The following is a 21,791-nucleotide window of genomic DNA, read 5'->3' on the forward strand; positions in this document are numbered from 1 at the left end:
GGGCTGGGGGAGGGAGGAAGCCAGGAAGGAGAGTGCAGGCAGGACAGGGGGCTTGAGCTAGAGCGAAGCCTAGAGAAGTTTGCCTCGCGCCCGCGGCGGCTCCCCGGGGCCATGGGGGCTGGAGCCCGCGGCGGCGGCGACAGAGGAGGAGGCAGCGGCGAAGGAGGCAGCAGCGGCGGCGGCGGCGGCGGCAGCGGAGGCGGCCGGACGCGCTCGGTCTCTCGTTCCCTCGGCCGCGGCGGCGGCGGCTGTGGCGGCGGCTCGGCTGCTTTGGCTGCGCCGGCTGCGCCCTGCGCGCACGGAGCCCCCCGGAGCGGCGCCGGGGCCACCGCGGAAAGTTAACTAGCCCGGCGCGCCGGGGCCCGCGCGGGACGCTCTCGGCCATGGGTGAGCACCCCAGCCCGGCCCCCGCGGTGGCCGCCTGTGCCGAGGCGGAGCGCATCGAGGAGCTGGAGCCCGAGCCCGAGCCCGAGCCCGAGCCCGAGGAGCCGCTGCCCATGGCCCCCGAGGACGTAAGTGCAACTTTCGGCAGCGGGGGGCTAGCCTGGGCTCGCCTTCTCTGCGCTGCCTTTGGGAGCAGCAGAAGAGGGAGGACTACCCTCCCCCCTTCTCTCCCTTTTCCTCCCTCCTTTTCTCCCCTTTCCTCCCTCCTTTTCTCCCCTTTCTTCTCCTCCTGCCCTCCCCTTTCCATACCTTTCCCCATAACCAGGAGGTTGCAACTTGGTGGCTTCAAGGTGAAGCAGGACCCCCCTAGGTGAAGCAGGATCCATGTGCCCGCCCCAAGGGCAGAAGTATTGGAACGGGGGCCTGTAACCCGGAGGGAGCAAAAGGGAAGGGTCGGTGCTCAGATCCTAGCACCTAGGAGCTGGCCACGCTTAGTGCTGAAGCTGCCGGATCCTCGGGTCCACCGTCTTACCCCTCGCAGAGTGGACACTATTTCCTCAAGTTCCAACCTGCCTTCCTTTCCCCAGGGATCCCAAGGGTTCTCCATTCCCGTTCCTGTGCCCCCCGCCCCACCTGGGTCCCTTCTACTAGGCATCTGGGATGGAACCCAGGAGTCAGGGATCCCCTTCTTCAGCAGAGCCCCCTCCCCGCGGATGGTGCAGTGCCCGGGACACACAGTTTTCCCGCAGAGGCAGAGACGTCACCAGGAGTGACTCCCCCTCCCCTCCTCACCCCGCAACTCATGACCTACGAGACACTTTGAATCCCCAGAAGCACCATGCCGCTGCAGACTCCTCCTACACGGTCCCTTTGCAAGAGATACCCTCTTGGTGACTCCCTTCTCCTCTCCCATGCACAGTCCCCATGGATACAGTTGGGAGGGGGGGGTGATGAGCTACTGTCCACCTTTGTCGCTCAAGCAAAATGAGACATTAGGGTTCGAACTTAGCCCTACCACTTGAATCCTGGGAGCACTTGGGGGGGGGGGTTGATAAAATTGCTCTTAGTATATGATTCCAGAGCTAATGATCATATGGATTCTGGAGAATAAGGACTGTGATTTCTGGTGTGGGGGAGGGGCTGCCTCAGAGGTGCCCCGTTTCAGAGGGCTTCCCCAAGCTAGCTGCTGAACGGGGTTGCATTTCCTCTCTGCCAAAGGTGGAGTTTGACTATTTGGTCTCTTTCCAAGAAGAGCCCCCATCCTATCTCGGTTCTTGGCATGAAATCGAATCTTTGCTGAAATGGGAAGAGAGCTACCAGCATGGCCAGAACTAGGGAGGTCTGGTGCGGCTGAAGAGAGTTTCTTAATGACTTTTTCAGAGAGCTGCAGAGGATTCCCCAGGAATACAGATGAGAAACCTGCCTAACTACCCCTATCCTCTGCCCAGGGGCCCCATGTGCTATGTCTGCCTGGATGCCAAGTGTATGTAGGCAAGAGACCTGTTGACCTTTGTGCTGACCCCACAGACCCATCTGGATGTATCATAAATCTGGGGCAGCTCAGATTATCCTTGGGTTGTCTCTTTTGCTTCTGTGGTTAAGCAGAATCCCTCCTCCCAGCCCCTCACTCCCACTCACCCTAATGCCCCAGGCTCTGTGTGTCTACCTAATTTTCAAATGCTTACTTAGAACGTTTGTTAAGTACTCACTGGTTGATCTAAAACCTAGGTTTGCTGCAAGTTCAGGATCCCTGCCATCAGAGGGGTTGTATTCTCTGAAGGCTGGGTGCATGGGGAAGAGGGATGTGAGCCATGCTAGTGACCAGTCTTGGCAAACGTTGTGTCTAACAGAGTTAGGGTCATTGTACCCCCAGTTAATGTGACTCATACGGGGTTTATCTCTCCCCACCCCCTTTATCAGAAGATTGAGGTATTCCCTCTCCCCACGCCACAAAGAGTGGTCCCCCTTTGCCCTAAGAAAAAATGGAGTTCCTGCCCTTTCTCCTTCCTGTGTTTGGTGCAGACAGTAACTGGGGGTGGGGTGGGGGGGAGGAATGGGGTGGGGAGGAATAGGGCTGCCCAGCTCACTGGCTCTCCTCTAGTATCTCATTGCCAATTCTGCAGCCTGGAGACCAATCTAATGCAGAAGCTGGGAGGCCAGATCAGCTGCATTTCTAATGTTACAGATGCCCTAATGCTGAGCATTTTTTTCTTTCTTTTCTCCTTTTCCTCCTCTTCATCCTCCTCTTCCTCTCCTCTCCTGCACGGCTTCCCTCTCTGTCAGCACTGGAAAGTCCTGTTTGATCAGGTATGTGAGCAGTTAATTCAGCCCCCCTGCTTTCCCTAGCTCCCCCCTCCCCAGGACTATCAGTCTTCCTGCTGCGTGGGTTTCCCAAGCTTGGCTGCTCACGAAGATGATGACGTCGGGCTGTGGGTGTGGCTTGATGTGTTTCTGATCTCCAGGCATCAAAAGTATCCCTGCTCTCCTCCTTGGATGGGTCTTTCCCCTAGGGACTGTGCCCTTTCCTCCAAGCCATTCCTTACTCCTACCCCAAAATCCACTGAAACCTTACACGCAGATCCGATTTAACCCAAGGGAAAATTATGACTTATGATTGATCGGCCTGGGGAATTCTTTGCACTCCACTGGGTTGGAGTTGTGGGGAGTGCTGGGACAACATGGGTGGGTTAGCCACCATCCTAGGATTATCACTGATCTCCCAGGGTGACTCAGAGCATTCCATTTAAGGGCTGAGTCACTTACTTCACTCAAGGTTGGGGGGAGATTGGAGGAGGGGGGGAACAGTAGCCAAGGCTGGGAAATGGGATTATCTGCAGTATTTAGGATTGCAGTGGGGGGGTCAGCGTTTTTGGAAATCTTGGGTTAGAGCTTTTAAACCCTGAAATAGAAGCTCTGACCTTCAGGAAGGAAACCACTCTGTCCTTGGGCAGCATATTTTAAAATCCCTCCCTTTGAGAAGACCACATAATGGATAGGTGCAGAGGAGGCAGCAGGCCAGTCCAGGTTGGGCATTAAAAAAAAAAAATAGAGAAGAGGCATAAGCAGTGGGCCATGGAATTGACCACTCAGATTACAGCAGAGGGTCCATGTGGGGGATCCAGAGAGTAGATACAAGGTAATTTGAGGGGATCACTGGTAGAAAAAGGGAGATAGGGCCAGCTTGTGAAAGACCTAGAATGCCAGGTGAAAGCCATGGGCGAGTTCATTCCCTTCGTGGCACCTCGGTTTCCTCAATTGTCAAATCAAGTGTTTGGACAAGATGATATCTGAGGTTCCTTCTAGTTCTAAATGCTTTGATCTTATAACATAATCTTGTAGGTAATTGCTAGTTTTTGAGTGGAAGTTGGAGAAGGGGATGTTTCACCTGCTAACTACCAAGTTTTAGCATGTTTGATCTGGCAATGGTATGTAGAATGAACTGGAGGTGGAAAGAGAATGGAGGCAGGAGATGAAGAACAAGAATACAGAACAAGTATGAGGTAGTAGGAGTTTGGACCTGGACAAAACCAGTAAAAATGGACAGGAATGGACCTATGAAGTGGAGATCAAGAAGGAAGAATTAACAGGACTGTGTGTGTGTGTGTGTATGTGTGTGTGTGTGTGGTGGAGTTAGGATGATGGGATCATATATTTGGAGCTGGAAGAAAGGGCCTTAGAGGCCATAAAGTCCAACCCCTTTATTTTATAGATGAGGAAACTGAGGCACAGAGAGGTTAAGGGACTTGCCCAGGGTCATGTGGCTACTGTCTGAGACAGAATTCAAACTTAGGTCTCTAAGTCCAATACTCCCTCCATTACTCATATTGCCCTCCTCACTTCCAACTCTACAGTCTTTAGCCTCCCTCAGAACTCAGCTCCAAAAGGTACCTACTACATAACATCTTTCCAACTTATCTTCTCTCTCAGCTGCTAAGGATTCCCTCAAATTACCCTGCCTCTACTTTGTATCCATTTTGCTATGTACTTCTCTGTCTATGTGGTCTTTTCCCTAACAGAATGTAAGCTCCTTGAGGGCAAGAATTGTTTTGCTTTTTCTTTGTATCTCCAGGACCTAGAAAAGGGCCTGGTGAAAAGCAGGTGCTTAATAAATGCTTCTTTGGTTGAGGAGCCTCCTTGGTTTTAAGCCAGGAGAGCAGGCGGGGGGGGGGGGGGGAAGGAACTTTTTTTTTTTAAGTGAGGCAGTCAGGGTTAAGTGACTTGCCCAGGGTCACACAGCTAGTACGGGTCAAGTGTTTGATCTGAGGCCGCATATGGACTCAGGTCCTCCTGACTTCAGAGCTCTATCCACTGCGCCACCTAGCTGCCCCTGGGAGGAACCTTTTTGGAGGAGGAAGAGAAAGAGTTCAGTTTCAGATGTGTGCCGTATCCCAGTGGAGATTTCCAACAGTTATGGGTCTGAAGAATTAGAGCTGTAGAATTTGGGAGTCCTTGTCCTTCCCCCGAGGGTCCCCTAGGGACAGGTACAGTAGGGTGGGCCATGGCTTCTCAAGGATGTGAGTGTGGCTTGCATAGCCTTTCACACCTGCTTGATTTAGAATTTGAGTGAAGTCTATTCTCTCTCCTCCTATCTCTTCCTCTTCCTCTCTCTCTCTCTCTCTCTCTCTCTCTCTGTCTCTCTCTGCCTCTCTGTGTCTCTGTCTCTCTCCTATCTCTTCCTTTCTCTCTCTGTCTCTGTCTCTCTCTCATTCTCTCTCTCCCTTCCTCCCTCCCTCTCTCCCTCCTCTCTCTCACCTCCCCTATCTATCCCTCTCTCCTACCTCTTTCCCTCTCTCCCCTCATCCCCCTCTTTCTCCCCCTATCTCTTCCTCTCTCACTACCCCCATGTCTCTTCCCACTCCCCCCTTTCTCCCTCTCTTCTCCCCCTTCTTTTCCCTCTTTTGTTTGTCTCATTAGTTCTGTTGGATTGTATGTAGTTACATCTTCGGACAGACTATTTCTATTGATTTTGAAAAACTATTAAGAGAGGCCTGGGGAATACCTAGAGGACAAATGTGGTCGTGCCTAGCAGGGATACTAGATGATCCTCCCTGGAGCTAGAAGGGAACGCTGGAGGTCAACTTTTGATACCACTCCAGCCCTCCCTCCCCTGAAACTAGACTATCCTAGACAAACAGAAAACAAGTCTCTTCTTAAAGACCTCTAGAAGATGAACTGCTGTAACCTCTCTCAGTTAATTCATGCTCAGAATGTTCTGCCCTATGTCTGATCTCCATCCCACTCTGTTTTGTAAATTCCTGATGATTCATTTCATAGGATTCTAAGATCAGAGATCTAGACCTCCAATTCCCTCATTTTACAAATGAGTAAACTGAGGAACTAAAAGGCTAAGTGAAGTCACACAGGGTGTAAGTGTGAGAGGTGGAATTTGAACTCTTCTAACTCCAAATGCAGTGTTATTTCTCCTACACCACATTGCCATGACCATTTCCTTCTGTTTTGTCCTGTCAGTGTTCTCCATGTTGATAGGGTTGTGCTTTCCCCTCAGTTGATGGGGTTGGGGATGGTGGGGTGGTGGGACTTGGCATTCATCCTGTCTGTGCTTGAGAATTCCCCTCCTTTTCAGGCAGTGAGATAACTGGACCATTCTCTGACTTGGAGCCAAGAGCCCTGGATTCAAATCTTACCTCTGACACTTACTGGCTGTGGCCAGTTACCTGGGCAAGTCACCTAACTTTTCTGAGCGTGTCATTTTTCTGATCTGTAAAATGAGGGTATTGGACTACATGGCTTCTAAGATTCCTTCCAGCTTTAAATCTGTGATCCTCTGATCTCGCCATAGGACCGATGGAAGGACGAGGACTTTTATAAAGAGCTGTTCAACTAGGGAGAATACCAGTTTGTACTGGAAATGTATTTGATAGGATTTCACTCAATCCCTTTTTTCTTCCTTTGGCCTTGGTTCACGATTAGGTAAATGGATTGGTTGGTCTGAAGTGTGGAAAGTTTGGCAGAGGGGCTAAGTGAATCTCATCCCCATATTTTGGTGCGGTGCACTGGGTCCAGAGTCAGGAAGACTTGAGTACGAATGCAGCACCAGACACTTTCTAGCTATGTGACCCTGGGCAAGTCACTTAACCTCTGTTTGCCTCAATTTCCTTAACCGTAAAATGAAGATAATAATAGCACCTTTCTCCCAGGGTTGTTGTGAGAAGCAAATGAGATATTTGAAAAACAGTTAGCACAGCGTTTAGCAAAAGTAGATGCTTAGGGGCAGCTAGGTGGCGCAGTGGATGGAGCACCAGCTCTGGATTCAGGAGGACCTGAGTTCAAATCCAATCTGAGAACACAATAGCGCTTACTAGTTGTGTGACCCTGGGCAAGTCACTTAACCCCATTTTCTAGCCCCCCCCCAAAAAAAGTAGATGCTTAATAAATGCTTAACTTCCTTCCAATTATAGTGTATATAAAGTGCTTTTCAAATTTCATAGTGATATATATATATATTATATATATATAATGTGTATATACACATAAATATACACCCATATGTTTGCTACTATTTTTGAAGACAGCTAAGTGGAATAGAGTATTACATGCCTGACTTAAAGTCAGAAGATGAGAATTTAAATCCCAAATTAGGCACTTACTCCCTGAGTGACCTTAAGTAAGTCACTTAATGCAACTTAGGTTCAGTTTCCTCATCTGTAAAATGGATGTAATAATACTACCTACTTCATAGAGTTGATGTGAGGACCAATACAGATGTAAAGGTCTTTGGGAACCTTAAAATGCCCTAGATGCTCCTATTCCTTACAACTATTATAATCATTACTTTACACAGAAAAGGGGAGATGAGTCTGCCACTAATTGGCCAGTGAAACAGCATTTGAATTCTAGTTCTCAGATCCCTTCACATATAGCACAAATATACCTGGGTGTATCTCCAAAGAGGTCAGGAGAAAGAAGCTGGTTTAATAGGAAATTCCTAAGTGACCTCGGGCAAAATCACTTCAACTTTCCAAGCCTTTGTAACTTGTTTGTAAACAGAGAGGGTTGGACTAGATGATCTCTGAGCTCCCTTCTAGATTTAGAGGATTCTCTGATCCTAATGACTCCTTTGGTCTCAGTTTCCTCATCTGTAAAATAGGGGTGTTGGGCTAGTTCTGAGGTACCTTCCTGTTCTAAATCTGATCTTCCAGACTCTATTCACATTCTGGGCCTCAGTTTCCTCATTTGTAAAATGAGGTGGTTGGGCTCTTGAACTTTTAAAGTCCCCCACGTCCAAATCATTGATCTTACGAACTCAATCCTTCACATAGAGACGATGGCGGGGCCATTGACCTGCTTGCTATCAGCGGGGTACACAAACTTAGAATTCTATTTCTGGTGGTGGGGATAGATTTGAGTTGATGGGTCTGCAATCTCTTGTCATCATCCTTGTTCCCAGTGACCTGGATCTGTGAGATGCTTGACCCTGGAAACAAGGAAGCAACTGGCCCCCATGGGATCAGACCCATGACCTTTGCCTTGTTAGCCTAGTGGAATAACCAATACAGCCAATAAGGTACAGATGCTTCTAAGGGTGTTGGGGTAGAGGATGCAGTGATGTCAGACTCCTCAAAGATTTGCCATGGGAACTGGTCTCTTTTCTAGCCGGCTTTACTTCGGGGGAGGGGAGAGTTTCTGGGTGAGGTCATCCTGCCTCTGACCATTAGGACGTGGGTGACCTGGACAAATGGTTTCACTTTCCTAGGCCTCAGTTTCCTCCGTTAGAATGAGGGGCTTAGACTGAGTCCACCAATTCAGATCTCTTGTAGCTCTGGAGCTCTGATCCCTTGACCCTACCCTGAGAATCCACTCTCTAGGAGTCATATCTTTGTCATATGACCACACAAATCTTAGAAAACTGATGCTTTCAGAAGCCGTGAGTAAAAAAACCAAAACGAAAGAACAAACAAACAAAAAACAACTTGTGAGATGTTGGCCCTGGGAGAACCACAGCTGTCAGGGCCTGCCTTTTCCCAAACCAGAGAAGCTCCTGTAAGGAAAGATACTTCTTTCTTCCCATCTGATTTCCCTCCATTGATTGGTTCCCCCATGTGGGGACCCTCCACATCCCCTGACCCTGAAGCCTCATCTCATTTGCAGTCCTCCAGCAAGCTGGCTCTAGGACTCTGGGAAAAGGGGAACAGACAAGAGGGCTGAATAGATTATACAGGCCCAGAGGGAGAAACACCTGCCCCTGAGGCTATGTCATCTGCTGCTGCTCCAAGACCCCACATCCCTGGAACATGCAATTAATGAGCTCAGAGAGGGGCTCCCAGAGAGGGACAAAGGGAAGAGGCTTAAAAAGAACTTACAGACTTCATCCTCTGTCTGCCGCTGCCCTCCCCCTCACCCCCTCTAGTCCTTTACATAAAAAAAAATTTTTTAAGATATTCTAAACATGACAAACACCAATGAAAATGAACATTTTTTTCATACACCAAAGAATAGAGAAAGTGGATTATATATGAAACCGAGAATCTAATTGCACACAGCTTTTTAAAAAATACATACTCAATTCAGCATGGTAGTTACAAAGCATTCCTGCCTCTCTGTTACACCTTCCAAACCTCAATTAGCCAATGGAGGTCTCTTCCGTGCATTCTCTTTTCTCTAGGTGGTAGAACCGGACTAGATCGAGTACTAGACCTAGAGTTAGGAAGACGTGAGTTCAAATACAGCCCCAAATAGTAGCTGTCTGAAACTGGGAAAATCACTTAACCTCCTTCAGTTTTAGTTTTCTCACCTGTGAAATGGGCGTGATAATAGCACCTACCTGCTAGGCATGTTATGAGTTTCAAATGAAAAAATATTTATAAAACACAAACTTTTCAGAGCTATATAAATACTAGCTATTGTTATTGTCACTAGGTCCATTCTATCATCCAATTCTACACCTCCCTTCAAAAGAACTCCTTTATTTGTAGCAAATTAGCTTAGCCAAGCAAAAAACACCCATAAATTGACCACACCTAAAATGTATGTCTCATTCTGTACCTCTAGTCCATCACTTCTCTGTAAGGAAGCAGAGAGCTAACTTCATCACTGGTCCTCTGAAGTCTTGATTAGTCTTTGCATTGATTAGATAATCAGTCAATAAACATTTATTAAACACCTATCATGTGCCAGGCACTATACTAAGAGTTAAGAACCTGGGGTATGCCAGAGCTGGCCAGCCATTCACAAATCTACCATCAGTGCTCCAGTGTGCCTGTCCTCCATATCCTCTAACAATTCAAATGTTCCTGTTTTTCTTTTTTCTTTTTTTTTTTTTGGACTTGGAAATTTGTTCTGATTTGCATTTATTTCATTAGTGGTTTGGAACATTTTTTTCATATTGATGTTGGTAGCTTGCTTTTCTTCTTTTTGAGAACTGCCTAGTCACATCTTTTGACCATTTATCTATTGGGAATGGAGCTTGTTTTCAAATATTTTAATCAGTTCCCTTTATTTTGGATATCAGGCCTTTATTGGAAAAACTTGCTGCAAAGATTTTCTTTAGTTAATTTCCCTTTTAATTCTAGCTGCTTTGATTTTCTTTATAAGCTTTCCAATTTTATGTATCAAAAATTGTCCATCTTACGTAGTATTAATTTCTCTATCACTTGCTTGGTCAAGAAACCTTCCCCTAGTCGTAGTTGTGAATGGTATCTCTTTCTCTGTTTCTTGAATCGACTTATGATGTAACCTTTTAGGTGTAGGGTACATATCTATTTGAAGCTCTTTGTGGTATATGATGTGAAATCTTGATCTAATTCTAATTTTTATCAGATTGCTTTTTGGTTTTTCCAACAGCTAGGGTCCTTGGGTTTAGCAAATACTATGCTTCTGTATTTGTTTTCATCTCGCCAATCAGCTTTTTAATTTTTTACCAGTGCCAAATAATTTTGATGATTATTGCTTAATAGTATGATTGGAGATCTGGTCCTGCTAGACCCCTTTATTTGCCACTTTTTCATTATTTCCTTTGAGATTTTTGATCTTTTGTTTTTCAAATGAATTTTGTTATTTTTTTTCCAGCTCTTTAAAATAATCTTTTGATAGTTTGGTATGCCACTAAACAAGTAAATCACTTGAGTTACTATTTTGATATTAAGTTACTATTATTTTATATTATTTAGCACTGTTTTAGTACAAAATATTGTACTATTTAGTTACTGTCATTTGTATTATATTGGCATGTCCCAACCATGAACAATTAGTAAGTCTCCAATTTAGGCCTGTATGTATCCATAATGAATGTTTTGTAGTTGTACTCATATAATTCCTGTGTGTGTCTTGGTAGATGGATTCTCAAATATTTTATACATTTTGCATTTATTTGGAATTGAATTTCTCTTCTACCCTTACATTTTTCAAGTGGAGTTCAGGCTTCATGAGGCTGCTTCTGTCCACTACAAAGCCACCCTCATTGATCCTATCCTCATTACTCTCCTCGCCCCCTCAATGTAGTATTATTAACCCTTTTGTTCCTACTACCCCCAATAAAAATAACATTTTTTTTCTAACTTGAGGGGCCAGGTCTGGAATGGATCCCTGAAGGTACATTTCTTTGGTTCTTGCCCAAATGAAGCAGTATCTGCCATGAAAAGAATGCTGGATTTTGAGTCAGAAGGCTTGAGTTCAAATACCACCTCTGCCACTTTCCTCTTTCATGACTCACCCCTTTCAACTCTCTGGGCATCCTCTGGAAAACAGAATTTGGGCTAGATGACCTCTGATATCTCTTCTAGTTCTCAATCTATAAAACTTCCAGTGTATTAGAAGTTTCCTGATGTGGGATAAGGAAGCATCTTATGTACACATTGAAATGAATGGCTCTTCCCCAGGAGTTGAGATTATGACTAAAAGCTGGTTTTCTTCTCTAGGGTTCTTCTGTCCCTCTGGGATGCTGCTGTATTCTTTGGGCCTGGAGCTTAAAGGAAATAGGGGCTGCCCTTTCTACCTGAACTTCCCAGAGAGAAGGGAGAAGTGTGACTGGGTAACATTCTGTGGAGGAAGTATTGCCCGAGGGGTCAGAGCATGACACTTTTACCCCTTCCAATTTTTATTAAACTGGTTTGACTGCATTAATCAGTCTCCACATGTCCCAGAACCATAGAATCTTAGGGTTACAAGGGACTTTTTAGTCCTCTAAGTCAAACCTTCCCATCTCTATTTTACTGAGGCCCAAAGAGAAAGAAATGACTTGTTGAAGGTCACACAGCTAAATATGGGTACATAGGTCTCTGCATTCTTGGTACAGTAGAAAGAACATGGGATTTAAAGTCAGAGAATCTGGGATTAAATCTCACCTCTGCTATTTAACTCTCTGTGTAACCTTGGACAGGTCATTTTATTTTCCTGGGTCTCAGTTTCCTTATCTGTAAAATGAGGGAGGATCAAACTTGATGTCTAGCAAGATCCTTTTCCATTCTAGATCTTGGCTCCTATGATCCCTACTCCCTCAATCCTCCCACTAAACGGCTGGATCTAAGTGGCATAGTAGACAGAGCACTGGACTTGGAACCCAGAAGTCCTGTGTTCAAATCCTCCCTCAAACACTTACTAGCTGTGTGACCCTGGCAAAGCATTTAACCTCTGTTTGTCTCAGTTTCTTCATCTATAAAATGGGGATAATTATAGCACCCACCTCACAGGGTTTTTGTGAGGATCAAATGAGGTAATTGTAAAGTGCTTATTAGCACAGTGCCTGGCACATAGGAAGTGCTACATAAATGTTAGCTATCATCATCGTTATCATCATTATTGCACTTTAAAACCTTAAAATACTATATAAATGTTAGCTATCATCATTGTCATCATCATCATTACTACTACCCCCACTGCCATCATCATCAGAGCACTTTAAAAATCTTAAAGTGCTACATAAATGTTAAATATTACTATTATTACATATCTGACTGTGCCTTGCTGGGGAGGGGCAAGGCAGGGAAAGAAGGGAAAGGAAAGGCATTCCAACCAACAGGCCAATGGGACTTTAGAGACACTTGAAGTTTTGTCCAGTTCCTAGATGAACTCCCTGGTTCATGGATTAGCAGAAAGAATGCTGGGCTTGCCTAATTCAGAATCCTAGCCAGGATTACTCACTAGCTGGGTTAACATGGGTAAATCAGTTCCATTCTAGGGATGTCAGCTCCCTCTTCTTTAAAATGATGGAGCTAAACTCAGTGATCTCTAAGGTTCTTTCTAGCTTTTGCATTTCGTGAGCCCAGAAATGGCTCTGTTGGGCTGACCCCGTCTACTAGTGGTGTATTTGTGTGCACATCTGTGTTTGCACATTTCAGAAATGGGCATATTATACCCAGAGATGACCTGGGTTGGGGGGAAATTGCAGATCATGTATCTAGGGCTGGGATGGACCTTTAAGGCCAGCTAGGCCAACCCCACCTTTTGCAGGTGAGGAAACTCTGGCCTAGGGAAGTGACTTGCCCAAGTTTACCCAGGTAATAAATGTCAGAGACAGAATTTGAAACCTCTGACTTCAAATCCAATTTTCCTTCCATTGCACCATGATAATTATCTTAAGTTCAGGAGAACCTTCAAGTGGAAGAAGGATTAGGTTTGTTCTGGTTAGCCCCAGAAGGTGGAACTAAGATCGATGGATGGAACTTCCAGAATGACCAATTTAGGTTTGAAGGAAAGCTTGTCAATGATCAGAGGTGTCCCGAATTGGAATGGGACACCTAGGGAGGTGGTGAGCTCCCCATCCCCAGAAATTCCTGGAAAGCGGTAGGATAGAACAAGTTCAGGTATGGTCAAATAAGATGGCCTTAAGTGAAACAAATTCCCTCATTGTCCCTATCCAAAAAATAGATGCCTCTTTGTGCCCTTCTAGCTCCATCACCTTTCTGTCAGGAAGAGGCAGCTGATGGGATTTATCATGGTTCCTCTGAGATTTTGCCAACTCCCTCATTTTTCAGATGAAAAAACTGAGGCGCAGGGAGATAAGTGCTTTGCTCACGGTCACCCAGCAGAGGAAGGATTCAAACCCAGGATTTCTGACTTCAAATTGAGACCTTCTACCACATGACCTTGCTTCCTTAAAACTCTCTGTGTGGCTTTGGGAAAATCACTCAGCTTCCTTGGGCCTCAGTTTCTTCATTCTTCTCTGCCTCACGAAATCCTTCTCCTCCAAAATGTTGCCTATGCCCCACCTTCTACATGAAGCCTTTTCTGATCCTCACCAACTGCTAAGTATTCTCCTCCCTCTCCTCATCTTTAAATTTTGTTCAGTTGTTTTTCAGTCGTGTCTGACTCTGAGTGACCCCATTGGGGGTTTTCTTGGCGTAGATACTGGAGTGGTTTTCTGTTTCCTTCTCTGGCTCATTTTTGTTAAGTAGTTTTTTAATCGTGTCCCTGACCCCATTTGGGGTTTTCTTGGCAGAGATACTGGAGTGTTTTGCCATTTCCTTCTCTTGGCTCATTTTACAGATGAGGGAACTGAGGCAAACAAGGTTAAGTGACTTGCCTAGGAAGAAAGGAAAGAGACAAGTGAAGTGATGACTGGGGTTATACAAGGAATAGACATAGCTGGTGTCGGTGACTGGGTTTGAACTCAGGAAGGTGAGTCTTCCTGCCTCCAGGTCCAGCGCTCTATGCACTATGGCGCCACCTAGCTGCCCCTATCTAACTGTTCATTCTCCTTCGTATGTACCCGTTGTCTTCTCGCCACAGAATGTAAGCTCCTTGAGATCAGAGACTGTTTCATTTCTGTCTTTGCACTCCCCCACCCCTGGCAAAGGGCCAGGTACATAGAAGAAACAGTAGCTTATTGATGGATTGGTCTGTAAAGTGGAGAGGAGGAAAAGAACAGACGAAATGGTTCTCTGGAGCCCCTTCTAACGCTAGGTCTATGGTCACATGACTCTTTTCTGTGGCACAGTGGCTAGAATGCTAGGCCTGGATTCAGGAAGACCTGAGTTCTGATTCAGCCTCAGATACTAGTTGCATAACTCTGCAAAAGTCATAACCTCTGTCTGCCTCAGTTTCCTCTTCTGTAAAATGAGGTTCATAATAGCACCTACCTTTTGGGGTTGTTGTGAGGATCAAATGAGATGATATTTGTGAAGCACTTTGCAAACCTTAAATAACTATATAAATGCTATCTGTAATTATTACTATTAGGTTAACCCTTTTCTAGCTTGCATATAGTCACTGTAAGGACAAAGGTGATTTATTTCTGGTAGTAAAAAGCATCGTGGAAAAGTAGGGTGCCATGATTTATGGAGTTCTTTCCCTATTCCCACTTGCAATTGAAAAGTGCTGGAGTAGTGTTGCTACCCTCCCACCCTCATCACCTCCAGCAGCTGCTGGCCTGAACTTTATTTATGGGAAGCTGTAAATGTCTATGAATGGTTAGAGGGGGTTTGGGTCAGCTCTATAGAGCAGTAAGCCCCTAGGCAGGCTCATTAATTCCACTCAGCTCAGATTCATGTTTAGGGAGGCAAATAAGAGAGTCAAGTCAACCATTCAATCCCCTCCTTTCCCTGCACCCCCTGGAGAACGGACATCTGTTATTCTTTTGGACTTTTTCTCCTTGGGGCACATGCTGCTTTGATAATGATAATAACTAGCATTTGTATAGTGCTTTAAGGTTTGCAAAGAATTTTTATGTATATTTTCACATTTGAGCCTTATAGGACCCTTGGAGGTCGGTGCTAAAGTCACCTCCTATTTTACAGATGGGAAAATTGAGGCTAGGAGAGTTTTTTTTTAAGTGACTCACTCAGGGTCACACAGTAAGTGATTGAGTTAGGATTTGAAGTCAAGCCTTCCTGAAGCAAGTTTAGCATTCTGCTATGCCATTCAACTGCTTGAGCAATGCTGAGATTTGGGAGAAGCTGAAGAGTTGGCTTCCCAGTCTGGCCCTCAGGGTTATTTAAAGTTTCTTGACCCCAAATGGAACTTCTCTCTGCTATGTCCTGGCCAGCAGAGTCTTCCTCTGTCCTTTTTGTTGGAGCTTGGGATCACTAAGAATGACTTGGAGTAATGATCCAGAAACAAAAACAGAGAAATGGTTAGGAAATTAGGAAGGCATCACATGACCAAACTATATTTTTGAGTTAACCTGTGTACATATTGTTCCCTCCCCTGGTAGAATATAAGCTCCTTCAGGGAGGAGACTGGATCATAGGATTGTAAATTTAGAGTGGGAGAGGACCTCAGAGGTCATCTGAAGGGAATATAAAGATTACACACTCCCTTTTACATTTTTATTTAAAAGATATTTATTGCCATCTTTTGTTTTTGCATCACCTGCATTTCCCAGTAGATGCTTCCTTCCCCCTTCCAGAGGTCCAGCCCTTATAACAAAGAATAAGAAAGACAAAAATAATCAGTTCAGCAAAACTAACCCACCTTTCAACCAAGTTGACATTATGGAGTGTTCCATATCCACAGTATCCCATTTTTGCAAAGAAAAAAGTGGTACCTTCTTACAACTCTTCTTTAGGGTCAAAGTGGATCATTATAATTGTGTTCAGTTCAATTGCCTTGATGTTTCTTCAATGTTTGTTTTACTTGTGCAATTTGTCCCCATTTGCATCAGTTCGTGTAAGTTTTCCTATTCTTCTCTGAATTCTTCATAGTCTTTATTTTCTAAGGAACAGTAATATTCCCTTACATTCATGTATCGCTGTGTCCTTAGCCATTCCCCAGTTGATGGACATCTACTTTGTTTCCAATTCCTTTCTACTGCATCAAGTATTGCTACAAACATTTTTTTGTGTCTACAGAGGCTTTCTTTTGATTACTGACCTCCTTGAGGGATACCCCTAGCTGTTCAACATCCTCATTTTACAGAAAAGGAAAGAGACAAGTGAAGTGATGACTGGGGTTACACAAGTAATAGGTGACAGAGCTGAGATTCGAACTTGGGTTTTTTGTCCCTTAATGCATCTTTGTTTCCACTGCACCGTGCTGCCTTGATGAAAGGCAGTGAATTTGGCATAAGTGCATATATTTCAAGTTGGAAGGGAATTTGAAGGTCAACGAGTCCAATTCCATCATGTCACAGATGAGAAAACAGAGCTCCAGAAAGGTAAAGTGACTTGACCAGGGTCACAACAGGTAGTGAGTGCTAGAAGTAGGATTTGCCTGAGATGGGGAGAGTCAATTTGTGAGATGGGGCTCCAGAACCAAAGTACTCTGCTAACCGCCTGGGATAGACAGGCTAAATGTGACACTCGTGTTCCCTGAAACTCTGCCTGGAAACACCTCCAAACTTCCACTTGGAGGAGGTATGAAATTTACTCTATTTGTATGCAAAGTCTGAATGCCAGTTCTAGCTGGCTGACTAGCTACTCTGGTGCTTCCTTGGGTTCTCTCCGCCACTTGATTTGGAGCTGTCCTGTCTTGAGTGCTGACTCACTCTCATGACCTGCCTCCTGGGTTTCTAATGGTTTGTTAGATTGTGCTTTCACAGACCTTGAACTGGAAGGGACTTTAGAGGTTCTATAGTCCAACTCTCTCATTTTACAAATGAGGAACCTGAAGCCCATAGAGTGGACATTACTTGCCCAAAGTCACACAAGTCGTAAATGACAAAGGCCAGATGTGAACACAGCTCTAAATCCAAGGTTTTGCCCACTGCACCATGCTACCTGAGATCATGCCATCTGACAGATGGGGAAACTGAGGCACGAAGAAATTAGAATCCTGTTTCCTCAGCTCTGAATCAAGGTCTCTTTTCTGTGGATCCTCCTTCCCCATCTAGAGGAGTGAGGAAAGACACCAGGCAGTGTCTGTAGCTACTTGGGGTATTAGAGTGTCAGGGAAAGGATCTGAGGAAGGGGAGGTACAGGATGTCTGAGGGCCTGGTTCTGGGGAGGGGAGGAGCTGGGAGGGATTAGGGGGCCAGAGGGCGGGGGTGCTAGCTGGATTAAAAATTCCCGCTGAGCCGCTTGAGGCTCTTTTCACGGCCTTGGCAGGTGGGTGGGAGGAGGGGACTCGTGGGGGCTTCTCCTTTAGTGCCAGCACTTTGTGTTAATGGGCTCCCTGTTGTGCCCGTTTAGCCTCTCTCTGCTCCCCCCAGCCCATTCAGACTGCATCTTTAACTTGGCCTTATGCCTCATTTGGAGCCCCAGCCACCCTGGGTGCTATTCAGAGCCCTACTGCCTTGAGGCTACTCCCTAAACCCACAGGTCCAATTCATCTCTCCCAGCTGGGCCCCTGTAGCCCCATTCATTGCTCACATTCCTCCAGCAACCCAGCCCTTTGGCTGTCCCGTGCCCCACCCTCCCACCTTCCCTTTGGATTCAGACCACCCCTAGGCTGCTCAGTACTTTCTCTTTCTCCCTTCCCTAATTTAGATATACCTCCCTTCCTCTAGGGGAGGAGTTTCTAACTTCTTTTGTGTCTTGTATCCCTTTGGCAATATGGTGACTCAGCCTATGGACATCTTCTCAAAAGAATGTTTTTTAATGCATAAAATAAAACACAATACATAGGATTATAAGGGAAACCAATCATATTGAAATACAGTTATTTAAAAAAGGTGGTGTTTTTTTTTAAGTTCTTGAACCCCAGGTTAAGATCCTTCTCTTAAGGCTTTAGGAGGTTTTTAGGACCTCCCATCCAATCAGATCAGCTCTGTCATCCTGGATGTGGCGTAATGGTAGGGGGAGTTGTGGGGGTTTTATGGCATTAAAACAAGAGTCTTTATTGCCTTTTGTTTTTAGGGCTAGCTTTCTCTGAAAGTGCCTAATGAGGGTCCCAGCCCAAACATTTTGTCTGAGAAGTAGCAGGGGATGGAGCACTTTGAGGCAGAAAGAGGCTGAAGGAGTGGCCCTCTATGTCATAGCCAGTCTGGGATAGAAGCCATTATAATTAATAATCACAGAAACCAGTTACTTTATCCAACTGGCAACAGCAGAACATTAAACAAATAAGTACAATTGTAGTCAATCAATAAACATTTATTAAGTACCTACTATGTGCCAGGCACTGTGTTAAGTACTAGGGATACAAAGAAAGGCAAAAGACAACCCTTGCTTTCAAGGAGCTATGCAAACAACTCAGTTTCCTCATCTGTCAAATGAGCTGGAGAAGGAAATGGCAAACCAATGATTATCTTTGCCAAGAAAGCCTCAAATGGGAGTCGCAAACAGTCAGGACTAATCGAGTAAACAACAAATACAAACAAAACATAGCCAGGATAAATTGGAAATAATCAACAGAGGGAAGGCACTGGAATTAGGGGGGATTGGGACAGGCTTCCTGTAGAGGGTGGGATTTTAGCTGGGACTTGAAGGAAGCCAGGAGCTGGAGATGACGAGGGAGAGGGCTCGAATCATGTGGAGACAGCCAGAGAAAATGACCTGAATTGAAAAATGGAGTCATCCTAGTTGAGAAACATCAAGGAAGCCCATGTTAGGGGCTCCAAGAGTTCAGAGTATGTGAGAGCAGGGGTGGGTAATTAGGTGTAAGAGGAGTGAAAAGGTGGGAGGGGATAGAGGTTATGAAGGGCTTTGAAAACCAAACAGAGGATTATAAAATCCTAAATTTTATAACAAACAGGATTTTAAAATCCTATAAAAAATTGATCCTGGAGGCAATAGGAAGCCACTGGAGTTTCTGAATAAGATGATGGCACTTTAGGAAGATCATTTTGATAGCTGAGTGGAGGACAGATTGGATGGGAGAGAGCTGAAGGAAAGAAGACCAACCAGTAGGCTATTGCAATAGTCCAGAAATGAGGTGATAAAAGCCTGTGCTAGAGTGGTGGTGGTGCTGTCTGATGAGAGAAGTGGGCACATATGAGAGATGCTGGCCTTGACAACAGATTGGATATGTCAGGGTGGGAGAAAATAAGGAGCTAAGGATGATATCTAAGCTATGAGCTTGGGTGATAAAAATGGTGATACCTTCAGTAGTAATAGAGAAGTTAGAAAGAAGGGAGGGTTTGGGGAGAAGGAAAATGGGTTCCATTTTGAACTTATTGAGTTTAAGCTGTCTACAGGATATCCAGTTTGAGATGCCCAGTGAGTAGTTGGAGATTTGAAAGTGGAGGCCAAGCAGAAAAGTTAGGACTGGATGAGTAGATTTGGTGATAATTGAATCCACCAGAAGTACTGAGATCCCTAAGTAAAATACTAGAGTAGGAGAAGAGAGGAGATCCCAGGATAGAGCCCTGTGGGCCTCCCACACTTGGTGGGCATTCCAGGGTGAAGATTGAGCCAGGGAGACTGAGAAGGGAAATCACATGGGGAGGAGGAGAAACAGGAAAGAGGAGAGTCCTAAAAACCTCAAGAGTAGAGAAAGTCAAGGGCGAGGGAAGCGGGGATGGACCTGTCAGAGTCTTCAGAGAAGTCAAGAAAGATTAGGGTTGAGAAAAGGCCATTAGATTGGACAATTAAGAGAGCGATGGTAACGTCAGAGAGATGGGTTTCAGTTGAATACTGAGGCTAAAATCCAGACTGTAGGAAGAGAGTGAGAGGACATGAAGTGAAAGTGCCTATTGTAGACAGCCTTATGAAGGAGTTTAGGCACAAAGGGGAGGAGAGAAGTGGGATGATAGCAGCAATGGATGGATCAAGTTGAGACTTGTTTGAGGATGGTGGAGACGTGAACATGTTTGTTGGCAGTAGGGAAACAGTCAACAGACAGAGGGAGACTGAAGATAAGTGAGAGGTTGCAGGATAGATCATTTCTGTCTGAACCCCATCATAGAAGAATGAGATGATATTCATAACAGTTGGCATTTTATAATACCTTAAGGTTTGAAAAGCACTTTACTAATATGTCATTTGACCCCCACAACCTTGGGAGGACGGTGCTTTTGTCATCCCCATTTTACAGATGAGGAAACTAAACAAAGGTTAAATGACTTGTCCAAGGTCATATGGCTGGTGTCCGCTGCTAGATTTGAACTCAGGTCTTCCTGACTCCAGGTTCAACATTTAAGCCTGACATATTATGCTTTACAATTTACAAAGCACTCATCACACATTATCTCATTGAAGTCTCATAGCTACCTTGTGAGCTAGGCATTACAGGTATTAAATATGGAGACAGAACGTGAGATTGTGTTGGCATAGGGAACTCCCAGGTGAGGAAACTCACTCTACTCATGTGGGTCTTTAACTTCTCTGCTACTCAGTCTTAGTTGCCCAAAACTCTTTTTTTGGGGGGGGGGTTGGGCAATGGATTAAGTGACTTGCCCAGGGTCACACAGCTAGTGTTATATGTCTGAGGCCAGATTTGAACCCAGGTCCTCCTCAATGCAGGGCTGATGCTCTAATCACTGTGCCACCTAGCTGCCCCTCTGCCCCAAACTCTTAAAGGTTAAATGACTTGTTCAGGGTTGTCCAGTCATCATATGTTAGAAACAGGACCCAAAGCTACATTTTGTAAGCCTTGAGGCCAGTCAGACTGCCCTTCTCCTGCAAGTATTATTCCCCCCATTTTAGAAATGCAAAAGATGAGTCTCAGAGATGTTACATAATTTGTCTTTGGTCATGTAGCTATAAGACAGACTTCCCATTTGGGATAAGCTTTTCTTTCACAATTTGGTTCTGACTTGTTCATTGGTTTTTCTCAAGTGAAAAGCAGACCTCCTTTCTAGGCTTAGAATTTCATTGGGTGGGGGTCAAGGGTGGTGGGGGTGTAAGTGGGCTTTCTCCTGCCCTAGTCCTCCCCCTCTTCTCCCCACCCTTCTGTCTGCATGTCAATGTTTTTTTGTTTTGTTTTGTTTTGTTTTGTTGTTGCTATTTTCCTCTCTCCTCTACCTTCATGAAACCTCCATCAGGCTGTGCCCACCCCCCAGTCCTCTTCTGAATACTATTTTTGCCCCTGTCTTATCCACTGTTGGGGATGTTGGTCAAGTGATGCCAGCCCAGCTGTGTCTGAGAAGCTCCTAGTGCTGCTGCCCTGCCTTCACCCCTCATACGTGCTCAGCTGTCCCTGGCATCTTGTTAGTAGGGGTGCCAGTCTCCCCTCTGCTTGGCCCGTCTGGCCCCTATTGAAAGGAGCAAGATTTTGGCAGAGAGAAAGATGCGCGGACTCACTCCAATTTGTTTTCTAGCTCATCCACTCCCCACTAGGACCCTTGTCATGTGCTTGTGGGAGGGTAAGGGTCTGGAGAGGCAGGGGGCAGGCACGGTCACAAAGACAATGGGGGAGTACCCAGGGGATGGAGGAGAGCAGGTGGTCCTTTGTCTGGAGATGGAATGAGGGCAGATGGGCTCTCTCTCCCAGAGCTCACCCTCCCCAGCCCCACCCCCACCCCCATCCAGAGGCCTGGTCTCCCAAAGGATAGGGGGATGATGCCAAATTCCTGCAGGACCTATTGGAGGCATATTGGTGGTGATCAGCTACAGCACATGTTTGTCCATCCAGCCCTTTCTCTAACACACAAAGGATAGGTTTGGGGGGGTGGGGGGTCAGGGAAGAGAGAAGAA

At 45.6% G+C, this 21,791-nt stretch overlaps 1 protein-coding gene across 2 annotated transcripts in view; it reads left to right on the forward strand.

The window, feature by feature from the left end:
* Positions 1 to 383: 383 nt before the first annotated feature.
* RHBDL3 (rhomboid like 3) overlaps positions 384 to 21,791 on the forward strand; it is a 65,348-nt gene continuing 43,940 nt past the window's right edge. The window contains exons 1-2 of one of the 2 annotated variants that reach the window (XM_027862191.1): positions 384 to 512; positions 2,668 to 2,691. In XM_027862191.1, coding sequence (XP_027717992.1) covers positions 384 to 512; positions 2,668 to 2,691 — 153 coding nt within the window. The remainder of the gene's footprint in view (positions 513 to 2,667; positions 2,692 to 21,791) is intronic. The other variant, XM_027862192.1, reaches the window with a different exon arrangement.

Source organism: Vombatus ursinus, unplaced genomic scaffold (genome assembly GCF_900497805.2).
Source record: "Vombatus ursinus unplaced genomic scaffold, bare-nosed wombat genome assembly UNPS02014768.1, whole genome shotgun sequence".
Taxonomy (NCBI): domain Eukaryota; kingdom Metazoa; phylum Chordata; class Mammalia; order Diprotodontia; family Vombatidae; genus Vombatus; species Vombatus ursinus.